Source organism: Acanthaster planci, linkage group LG13, assembly GCF_054643075.1.
Source record: "Acanthaster planci isolate LZ-2023a linkage group LG13, COTS_SCS, whole genome shotgun sequence".
NCBI classification, from domain to species: Eukaryota; Metazoa; Echinodermata; class Asteroidea; order Valvatida; family Acanthasteridae; genus Acanthaster; species Acanthaster planci.
Window position 1 is genome coordinate 7,682,012 of NC_141789.1, and position 12,040 is coordinate 7,694,051.

General features: G+C 42.1%; 1 protein-coding gene across 7 annotated transcripts in view; it reads right to left on the reverse strand.

The window, feature by feature from the left end:
• The window catches only part of ciao1 (cytosolic iron-sulfur assembly component 1), a 118,033-nt gene that overhangs the window by 26,978 nt on the left and 79,015 nt on the right, over nucleotides 1–12,040 (reverse strand). For 4 of the 7 annotated variants that reach the window (XM_087145218.1, XM_022240979.2, XM_087145219.1 and 1 more), the window contains exon 5: nucleotides 2,576–2,657. The exons of 1 other annotated variant lie outside the window; for it this stretch is intronic. In XM_087145218.1, coding sequence (XP_087001344.1) covers nucleotides 2,576–2,657 — 82 coding nt within the window. Of the gene's footprint in view, nucleotides 1–1,426; nucleotides 1,939–2,575; nucleotides 2,658–3,837; nucleotides 5,465–6,029; nucleotides 6,430–12,040 lie in introns of those variants that run through there. 2 more of the 7 variants (XR_002598595.2, XR_002598594.2) reach the window with 2 other exon arrangements.

The following is a 12,040-nucleotide window of genomic DNA, read 5'->3' on the forward strand; positions in this document are numbered from 1 at the left end:
ATTTCATTTCTTATGTCCGGGTATTTAATCTGTTGATATGTGTATTCCTTTCATTCTAAATCGATCTGATTGCTCAGGACTTTGACATTTTAATGTTTAATCTTAATTAACTTTTACTTCCTGATTATGAGTCACTCATGTTCCCCAAACTCAGAGTTCCAAAGTTTGACGCAACAGTTGTAACCTTGTAATTCCTAAGACACCGGTCTTGGTATAGTGTCCTTGTAGCACCTTAGTAATTTCTGTGTAGACCAACCCACACACACCCACGGTACCCAGGTGGACGAGGGCATTGACCAGCACTGGTAATCATGACAACCTCACACAGAGTGTAGTGTTTCAAAGGGACTTTCACTTTCAATAGAAGTCGTCAGGGTGTATTGGTAAGAACAGGGAGGATATTTTATGTCTGCCTTTGCCAGAAGGGCATTTTTTCCTGCCTACCCCAACCAACCAATTGGCTACTTCTTCAAAGCTAGTGCAGTGCATGGCACTTACAATGTAAGCTTTTTTCAAAGCCATTGTTGACTAATTCAGATTTGGGGTACAAGAGGTGATGGATTAGTTGGAAAGTGCCAGGTTCAGCTTTGGGATTGAGACCAGTGGGGAAAATTCAAATGTTCTTTATGGGGTTTGCTGCAAATGGACCAGCCATGAGTCCCAGTATAACTTCTTTGTTTATTTTTTCAAGGGTCAGTGTTAGATTTTGTCAGACTGACTGTAGGTTAGGGGCATCCCCAGCCACATGTGACCTAGTCTAAACCCTGATGTGAATCCGCTGCGCTTTGTTTGCTGTCTTAGTACTTGGGTAGGTATCTAATAAGGGTAACAATGTTGCTAAGTTAACAGGAGTGTGTGCCAGGTAACACAGACATAGGATCCCAGCAGAATGGACCAGCATAACCTAGTTTAGCACCCATCACCTTGCTACTTGCTGGGGGCCGACTTACAAGACGGGGAACAGTACCTGGTTGCCTGGCATGAGGAGCATTTATGGGTGTACTTACATTGGGCTCTGGAACATCCGGAATGGTTAAAGGCAAAGCACTGCCCAAAAGAGCGAAAGAGCACCTCAAAACACTGACATGAACACCAGGAATGTATCCATCCATGCAAGCATAAATGAGATTTGAGGCTTTTCCTTTATTTCTTTCAGGCAGCTTTGCCCGATTTTTCCAACTTAGTGCTAGGTTTGGGTTAGGGGAGGATAGTGCATGGCGATCAAGGAGTAAATCTAGTTCTATGAATTCCCCTTTTATAAGTTTTTCATTTATTCTGAGTGGCGCTGGGGGCCAAGCGGGTCACAGACAGATATGAAAGGGGCTGCAACCCCTACAATTGTGAAGTCAGTATCAAAAGTCAGAAGTTGAGATAATCTCCTAAATAGCAGGCCTGGCTATGGATGGAGTGTGCCCACTGCACTCACCAAGTGGGCATGGTGGGATTTGGGAATCCATCATGCTGCCTTGCTGGCCTTGTTGGGGCAAGGTAAATGGTCCAAGTGGAGAAAATGGAACATCTGGGCTCTCCAGTTGACATGTCTGCCTAGCTGTGCTGATCAACTGTGGTGACGCTCACAAGCCCATTGTGCCTGTTGGGTAGAGTGCAGTCTGCATGGCGTTGACTGAGTTGGCTGGCATGGCAGCACTTGCAATACTGGCTGTGGGTATACTTGTGTTCCCCATCTGGGCAGCTGTGCTGGCTGGAGGTGGTCGTAATCCTGGTTGTTGAGCTGTCACCACACCGCTTCTTATTTGCGAGGTTGCCTGCACGGCCGGCGGCGCTACCGCTGGCTGTCTCACTTGATCTGGCAGTGTACCAGCTCTATGAGCGCCGCTGAGTTCCCAGCTGCAGGGGTGGTGGCCGGTGAGGTGGGCTTGTCAGCTCCATGCCCAATCCAGGATGATGTTTGTGTTTTTATGAGCCATGGGTCCTATGCTGGTGGAAGGAAGGGCCGGGTGAGATTTCTGGCATGTACATGTTGGATGGCCATGTCCTGTTTTCAGTGACCGTCACCAGAGGGTGCTCCACATCTGGGCCACTGGGGCCTATGTCTGTGGTCAACGTGGCTGTGCGTGCATTAGGTGCAACAGGTTCCAAAGTGTTCAAGCTTCAGACTGTGTCTGGCTTAGAACTTTACATTTTTATGTTGTTTTTCTCCTCCGTGTGCCTAAAGTTCTGCTTCAGTTCCGCATGTGTCTTGTGACGCACACCAATGTGTCAAAAATCTGGGAGCGGTCACAGGACAATGAAAAAGCTGCAGAAATGCTGCAGATATTTTAGGAGCAGCCTAGATTAATGGAGGCAATGAAATGAGGCAGAATGCGTGCAAAAAAAACCAATGGTGAGTCGTGCAACAAATGCTGTGAGTGGTGGACCGCCAAGTGGTTGACTAACCAAACAATCCATACAACTCGATTCCCCATTTAAACATCTGTCCCCCTCGCCCGGTCATGGGTTTTCCAGAAAACTGTATTAATGATTTTCAGGAATTATTCAAATGTTAACAATAAGATCATCGCATTTTTAAAATTATACAGCAAAGCAATATGATCAAGAAAAAAGTACAACTTACCAATCAATGTCATAGATGGTTCTTGTATGATAACCAGATAAAGTACAAACACATTTCCATGCAGTACTTCTAAAAGAATCACCTGCATAACCAGAACAGTAAAAACGTTTCAGCATGGATCAATTTATTGTGAAACTTGCATAGGTATTGATTTGAAAGCGACAGTTCAAGATTACTTTTCATCAAATCACTGTACACCCTTCTATATGTCTATTCAGAATTTATGTGACTGACAGTCTCTCTTGACATCAAAAATATATTCACACAACTCAATTTGAATAAAGGGGAAAAAAATCCTCTCCTTTCGCACAAGACTGAAACTGAGAATTATAGGGATCCTTTAAAACATTTCCAAGTAATGCTAAAATCGCAGCACAATCTTTTTGACCATCACTACATGCACACGTATATGTTTCCACTTGAACACTGAATACAATATGCATAAGACGAGGCGTAAAAATATTTTAAAAATATTTTTCCAGCATTCACCAGCATGCGAATGGCAGGAACACAATTATCATCGTTCCTTAAACAATAGCGTGTTCTCGGAGCCAGTCGATTTGCATACACAAAGGAAGCCTGCTGAACAACTGTGGAGGGCTACCACACATCAGTAAGTATCCGATTTAACAGCTGATTGCCCAGTTTCTGCTGTTCGCGATTCTCAACAGTGGACAGTTTGCATTGTGAGTGACTGTATGGTCGTCATTCCTGGGTGGGATTCTTCAAAACAACTATCGTTCTGCTGTTGGAAATAATCAATCACTTCACCATTATATGAGATCTATACATTTTGAATGTATATATTTTGAATAAAAAAATGATTGAAGAGTTTTGCAAGTTCCGCAAATGCATTGTATGATAGAGCAAATTGCATGCAGTCAGTCTGAACTGCAATGGTGCATGGTTCTGAAATATATATTGACATGTATTTGGTTTTCTACGCAGGATAATTCTTTTTTGTCAAAGATTGATTAGAAGTACTGTGGAAGAAGCTAAACAAAATTGCAGGCCTGGGAGATATCTACATCGAGATATCTACTAAGCACACCTCTAAAAATAAAATTCTTGCTAGCAGCCAGGAAGCTGGCCCAAGCAGGCCCATGATTCTCCTTGGTAATACTGTTTCTGGTAACCTAACATAACTTTGACTTGCCTCCATTACTTATTAATTAATAATTATTGTAATAATCTGCCTAATTATTTGTTAGATTATATTGTATTTGTTAAAAATGACTGGATTTTTTAAACTGCCATGGGGATAGCAACTATTACAGTTTTTATTTTAATCACATTCAGCCGTATTGACATGGAAAAAAAAAGAAATTTGTGATGTCAGCAGGTGAGTTGGGTCTTCAAAAAATTGTACTTTTTATGTTTTTAATGGCAATGATTTTATTTATAACAATATGATATATCAAAACATAAATACAGATTATTCAAAATGTTAATAAACACAATTATGACAAAAGCTTGTTTAAAGAACACCAGACATAAAATAACAAAATGAGAAAACATTACAATTAATTTATTCATTCCATTTGACCTCTTGCGGCTGGAACTGTTCAATCAATATAAAAGTGAATGGACCTCCCAATCGCTGTTGTTAAAAAATATACACTGATGAAAATAACCTTTTGATTCTTGCAGAATGTTACATGTCATGTAACATATTTGAATGTGACTGCCTTCAATTGTTTGTCCAGAAAGCACCTCTGTGGTGAAATACATGCACATATAAATTAAAACTGTTTTGGCAAAGAATTACATGGATTTTTTATTTCAAAATCATCGCTTAAATTTGCCATGTTTCTTCTCAATTCTTTGCGATTGCTCGTTTGCACAAGTGGACAATAAAGATCCTAAAATGTTATCTGTTCGAGTTAACTCTCCAGAAAACATTCAATACACTCAATACACAAACTGTCCTGCATGTTAAATAGCTGTTTGAGCCTAAGAACTTGATGTCTAGAATGAAATTTGATTCGATGATCTTCCTCTTCCTTTTACTCGTGAAGACGTACTTGCAGGAAGAAACGTGACACCTACCGAGTCCTTTCAAATGAAAAAGGGGCAGGTGCTCACAAGGAGGAATGTGGGCTGAACTCTCAGCCTCCATGAAAGTCTGAAAATGTCCAGAGTTGTCTGTGGATGGCTTGGGTGTGGGAAATCTTCGCACGCCTGCAAGCATTTCCTTGGCAACTGGGCGGTGTGACTTGCAGTGAAGACAAGGGGATTTGATGCGCTTGGTGAAAATACTCATTCTGCCTCACGCTTATCCATGTGCTGCACCATGAAGATATAATCTTGATGGCTGCTCTCATCTTGTTTAAGTTTCTTTGCCTACCCCAAGACCACCTTATGTGTTGCCTTGTAGCTTTCATGACTGTAAGGTTGCTCCACAGACGCACTCTCCCTTACGACTGTTTTGATTTGCTGTCCCGCAAATGTCACATCCGACCAGTAATTATCTCTGATCGACATCATGGCTATGTTGACGATGTGGTGAGTCGTGTTTTCCTTCTCCTCTGCAGTCAGCTCTTCCCTTGTCAGTGGTTGGTCTTCTCCATAGCTTTCAGCAGAAAGACTGACGGATGTTAACGCCCTTGTGCATGGAGCCCAGACTTGCTCAATAGGATTAAGTGCTAAGTACCTCGGGTAGTATGAAGTCACCACCAGGGCATCTAGGTTACTGCCTCTGAACAGATCAGCATAGTACATCTCATTAGCAGTGTAGTTGACGTCAGCTCCTCCGTCAACGAGAGGTACCAGACTTGCCAGCTGATACTTCTTCAGCAAGAACAAGTTCTCCAACAATGTCATTTATGTGAGTGGCCACTGAGCATGAAGAGTGGGGACATCTGAGGACGACAGTTGCACGGTCCTTCTCTGACAGTCAGAAATAAAAAAAAATGAAAACACAAGAATAAATCAATAAACCTTGTTGCACAATCATGTTTGCCATAAGAAGTTACCATGTGCACCCGCAGAGTTGAAACAGTACATGCAGTATCCGGTTCATAAGTGTGACGCTACTTCAGTTTAACCCACGCCCACTGCACATGCAGATACACAACCATCACAGGTACGTCAGTCCATGGTAAATTGCCGTTATTTTTTTTACTTTATGTGTAGAGTTATCCTGAAAGACTTTTCCACAAAAATTTGCAGCCAGAAAAGTCTAAATTTAACATACCTTTATGTATTTTGTGTCTTGACTCATAACTTTCAATCGTCTGATCAAATTAAGAATTGAAGCTGACACATACAGCCTCATTTTCAAACGTGGAAGTGCGTAGACTGACGCTAAAAGTGTCGTATTGGGATCCCTCTATAGGTATCATCGTATTTTTTGCAATTCAGTACTGTAAACTGATTTTGCTACTTTGCGCCAATACCTATCAAAATAACTGGAAGCTTTAGATACTGTTAATCATATTATAAATATACTCACATAAAGTGGTCTCTGCCAATGTCATCTGTCCTTATTTCAGTGGATGGCCACATACACAGATACCCACAATGGCACGATGAGATGACAAGGTGTGGGAAAATCGTGGTCACTATAGTTTGGCACATCTCAAATGGGAAAGAATTTAGAAAGCTTGATCTGTTGGTCAACAGCCAGTGTTTGCTCCCCGACCTTTATCTTGTTCTTGTTGTCTGCTGAGTACATGAGAGCTTGCAACTCAAGAGCGTGGCGCACTCTTGCTGAATAAAGCGGTTGTTCTCAGTGATTCTTCGGTTGGAGTTTTCCTTCGCTGGAACACACGCATTGATTAGACCTTGGTAGTATGAGGCTGCTTTGTTGCCCTTGTTAGGGGGTACCATCCAGCGGGCTATTGTCTGTAGACCTAACAGGAAGGAAGAAACGTATGTAGTATTAAGTTCATCATTTGGTTTCATCTTTGGCTTAAAAATTAGCAAATTTTGTCATTTTCAATCCTTTTGGATCTGCAGTCTAGGTGATGCTATTTCTTATTCTGGTAATACTTAGCAACTTTGGGTTGGAGACCTGATTTTGCTGTGGTCACGGGGTTTTGAAGACAATGGCAATTGCAAACATAATTTTTTTTTGCAACAACGCAGACCTCGTGGAGTGTGCAGACTTCCAATGAAGTCTTGTTCCCATACCAATACTTGTCCTGTTTAGATTGTCATGTACAGATCACAGGGGATCTGACTACAATGTAACAACGCAGAGGAAGAATGCACAGTGCAGTATTTCACAAGCGCGTCCTTGCAAAGCTTGGTGCAGTACGGTAGCTTGCTTTAGCATTCAATTGCACCCCAGTATCTGTTGAAAAAGGAGGCAGTTTGGCCCTAAAAGTGGTGAGACTGTGTAAACCTTTGCCTAGTTCAATTCCCTGGGTCTTTGGACTTTTGTACGAGAGCAGAGTGGTAAAAAACACAGTTAAAAAAATGGTCCTAAGTGCCTGAGAAAGTTAAGAGTTGCCACATGAACAATGGCTGAAAGCCGACTTAAGAAACAGGGTTTGGGCCCCTACATGCAAAACCAAATTGTGAAAGGTCATGACAAGGTCATCAGGTAGTGCAGGATTTTACATATAGAGGTTGGCTAGCTGCCAGGGCTGCTGGCCAACTTCTCGGAGTGTGCGGTCAAAAGTATTACTTTCTATCTATTGATGGTGGTAGGAAGCAATGCAATAGCAACAACCACTTTCGGCCAGGTTGTCTCTCGATACAGTCGCGACTGGTTTCAGAGGTGTCGTTGCTACATGCCTACGGCGAAACAGGTTGCTTGAGAAGATCACAACCAGCCTAGCTATAACTGAAGAGAATTACTAGAATTACGGGGAGGTCGAATAGCTGTTTGTGTTCGAGAAAACATCCCAGCCAGAATTTTACATGACATTACTATTCCTGAGTAGCTTGAATGTATATGGCTGCGTGTACACCCTCACCGTCTACCCCGCAGTGCGTTTGGACTGGTGATATCCCCTCTTCATATTCCACCAATGTCACTGGATCAAGCTGGACTGATTGAACATATCATAACTTGTGAAGAGTAAATTTGAAATATCCTGATTCAGGTATAATTGCTTAGGGTGACTTTAATCGGACTGATGTTAACCAACTATGTAGAATGCATTTGTTAAAACAAGTGGTTAACCCTCCTATGCTAAGATACATTCTTGACACAGTTGTCATATCAGTCAAAATCAGTCAAATTTCCCATATGGGTTTGTGTGCTGGGAGAAATCAAGTGGAAGGCATTTTTGACTGTTTTTGACGGTTAAAACAGAAGGAGGGTTAATCAACCCACACGTGGTGATGCCGTTCTAGATCTGATTTTAGCCAACTTAAAGAATCAATATGACTCTCCTCTTATAAGTTCACCAATTAGTAGAAGTGATCATAATACTGTTTATTTGCAACCATCCTTGTATAGAAAGCAAGGTAATAGTCAAAAGAAGATTGTCCGACCCTTATGTAAACACAGAATTCATGAATTTGGAAAATGGATTACCAAGCAGTCATGGGACGAGCTTCTGAGTGCATCCAGTACTAATGACAAGGCTGATGCCTTTTATGCTATGATCACAGAAGCTGTTGACATTCATTTTCCTCCAAAGGGGATTAAAACCCATTCAGGAGATAAACCTTGGGTTAACCCTGATATTAAAAACCTAATCAGGAAATGTCAAGTTGCGTTTGAGGAAGGGAAATTGATGCTTTGGCGGTTTCTATGTAATAAGACCATTTGTGCAATATCTCGGGCTAAAAAATCATATTACAGAGATCGCATTCAGAACCTCAAATCTAATGTTCCGTCAGGCTGGCATGAGGGCATTCAACTGATAATAAAAAGAAGTCAACAACCTCCAATTATTTCGGTGCCTCATATCGAACAATGTAGTTTCTCTGCAATTGCAAACACTATCAATATAAATTTTGCTTCAGTGTGTACAAGCTGACCCCCAATCAACCTCATGGAATTACCTGCCAACTTGCCCCCACAAATTCAGGTACAGCACTGAGAAAACTTAAAGGTTAAAATGGCAGCTGGCCCTGATGGTCTTCCAGGTAGGTTGCTTTAATAGGGAGTTTGCTTGTGAGTTTAGCCAGCCTGTGACTGACATTTTTAACTTGTCTTTAGTTGAAGGTGTGGTTCCTTAGGTATGGAAGGATGCAGTCGTAACTCCAATACCAAAAGAAACTCCTCCAACAGTTTCCAAACTGAGGCCAATATCTTTAACATCTCTTCTGGCCAAAGTATGTGAGGGATTTGTCGCAAAATGGGCACTTAATGACATTTATTGCTCTATTGATCATAATCAATATGGCGGTATTAAGGGATCTTCTACTTCTACTTCTCATTGTCTTGTTGAAATCTTTAAAGGTACTGAACGGGCAAGACGTGTGTGACACTGGCTCTGCGAATTTTCTGTCAAAACTCAGTCCTACAGTACAGAAACATCGTCTTAGAACTTAAAAAGTCATCATTTGCTCCTGTTGAGACACTACTCGGTAGTGATTTTGCCATTGAGGAACTGTAAGAAGCTAGGAAAGTAGTATTTGAGTCTTGCCTTAGTTAAGTTAGCCAGGCCGAAGCCAAACAGCTGAGGCAAGCCACCATTGCAGATGTCATCACGACAGACGACTTTATAGGCCAACCTGAACCTGTCCCACCAGAACCTATCACGCTAAACCTCATTTTTAGTGCAATTTCCCAGCTTCAGACTGACATTAAGTCACTAGAACATAAATTTTCAGACTAAATTTCAACGCTTTCTGACCAGTTCTCCGTTTGTTTTTCTGAAAGGGAAACAATGAATGGACTTAGGAAGGAATGCGACACCCTTTGCTCTACCATTGATATGCTAATGACCCCTGTTCCTCGCGGAACGTTGAGCTGGAACCTGTACGTTGAGCTGGAACCACCTTTGTGCGACAACAGGACAGTCAGATACAGCGGTGCAAGACGAGCAATCGCTTTACTGCATTGACTGTCGAGGTCGATCCCGTCATCACTGATGGCAGCGCAGACGACCACGACTCCCCCGATGACTCACGGACTGAGGCCGAGCTGTTGATCCACTCGTACTTCGAAGCTTTGCAGCTAAACACCCAGCCTGGCAAGGAGAACCTCTGCACCCCCAGCGCCAAATAAGCCTCATTCCCTGAAAGAAAATGCCTCCTTTAAAGAGCATCTGGCACAATACTGCAGAAAGCATAAGGAAAAGACTGCTGCAAAGGACAAACCACTGTCTAACCTGACAGGGCTAGTGGCTACACCTAATGCAAGTAGCCATGCAGATGTCTTGGTCATCGGCAACTCCATGATCAAACGGCTACAGCCAAGGAAGCTGCACAGGCAAAAGAAAGTGATCTCATACATACAAGTCATACGATGTGTGGAGCAAAATTGAAGACCTTGCACCCAACATCATACATCTCTCAGCAAAGTACAATGTTTCTGGGGTAATTCTTCATGTTCGAACCAACAACACATCTGACAGCCCAGAAACTATTGCTGAAAAGATCACGTCCCTCGGCGAATCACTAACATCTAGAACAGTGACTATTTCATCGAACATACACTGCAAAAACCAGCTGTCTCAATGCAAGAAGGTAGATGATTCCAATAATGTGCTCAATCCATTGCAACACAGAACAGCTGGGGCTTCATTGACAATGGAAACATGGATGCAATCCACCTCGTCTCATATGGCGTGCATCTCAACTCAACAGGAGTACCCCTATTTGCCACAAACCTAATTCAACACTTCACGGGTACACCAAAGAACACTTCTTCACACTGGACCCCTCATAGGAGAACCTCTTTTGGGAAGACCTTGTACTCTGAAGTTCTGTAGAAGCGAGTTGATTCAACGTTTTTCCAGAGAGCAAACCAGTTCTACCCGTACCCACATCAGAAACGGCATCCAAACAATATGAATCAACCACGTCACCCAATGATTCAGATTTATAAGGCCTTCATATCACTGTGACCAGGATTGGAACTGGTATCTTAAGACAGTCAGAGAAATACTCAATCCACTGAACAAGGAACCACATTATACCTAAGGGACAGTGGGTTCTAGCTTTGAGAGGTTCTCATTTGCTCATCTTAATGTAAGAAGTGTAATTAATAAATTTGAGCATCTTCAGATATTGTTTACGGTTTACATAGTTGAAAAACGCCAAAAATGAAAAGTTGTTCAATTAATTTTTGGTGTTTTAACCACTTCCTGCCGGGGACTCCGGAATCGGAGACGTATGGTTTATATACGTGGCCGAGTCTCCGAACTCGGACAAAGGAAACAGGGCCCTGTAACAAAAGACTGTACTCCGAACAAAAAACCAGGCTGCTGGGAATTATCGACATTTTTCATTCTCAAAAGTGGTGATAATCCTGCCTTGTTTTGAAACCGTATACCAGGGTTTGGGGTATTTAGAGCAAGCGGATTACCACCGGGGACAAAAGCGCTCCACCACCGCAGCGATGAGCCACACAGCACTGCTGCAGGCTAATCTGGCCCCTATTGAAAAGAGGTCAGCAGTGCACTGAGCCAGGTTCGTGAACAAAAGACAGTTACACAACACTGCACAATCTAAGCTCTGTTTACAAGGCTGCAGGCCTGGCTGAAATACTCGGGCGTCAATGAAGGTCACCTGTCAACTTAGAGTAGTGCCTGAAGATTACTTTGTGCGGCTATAAATGACCGTTAAATGAAATGATGAATTTTTGAAGGATTTTGAAAACGGAAAAAATGATAGTCATGCCGGCCCAGCATCATCAACATTGAAAAATGCCCCTGCATGAAGTGGTTAAAGATATAGACAATGATGCTCTAAAGGAAGATCTCATTAATGCACCATGGCAACATGTCTTAAATTGTCATGACGTTGGCATTCCCTATTTATGAACGTTATCAATTTCCACGCTCCGATTAAAACTAAATGTGTTCGGAGTGCCTCGTTACACTGGCTAGATTTGGAACTTGTTCGACTTATGAGGCAGCATGATCGTGTGCACAAATTCGCCAAATGCACAGGTTTACATATAAATTGGGATTCTTACAGAAAACTGTGTTACACGGTGACTAAGAAAATATGTCAAAAGAAAAGCGAATACTTCATGTCAGCCATAGAAACAAACAAAAGCAATTCGGGCATGCTATGGAAAAAGCTAAAGGAGGTTCTCCCGAAGAATCAGAAAAGTGTTCCAAGCTCAAGCAGTGTCTGATTGCTTTCATTCTTTACAGGTATGTTCCATTTAATTTTCCTTTTACTCATACTTGCTAGATTGAAAGGTACATGTAAATGTAAGGAATCTCAGTCCTGATTGATTAGTTTGATTGAGAACTGACTTCTCTCTTTACTAGTGTTTTAACCTTGGAGGAGAGTTGAAGTCCCTTTGTTCTTGACTGAGCACATGGTCAGGCCACACTGCAAGGAAATCTATGACCCTGAATCATTAGCCGAGCAATTACCTTT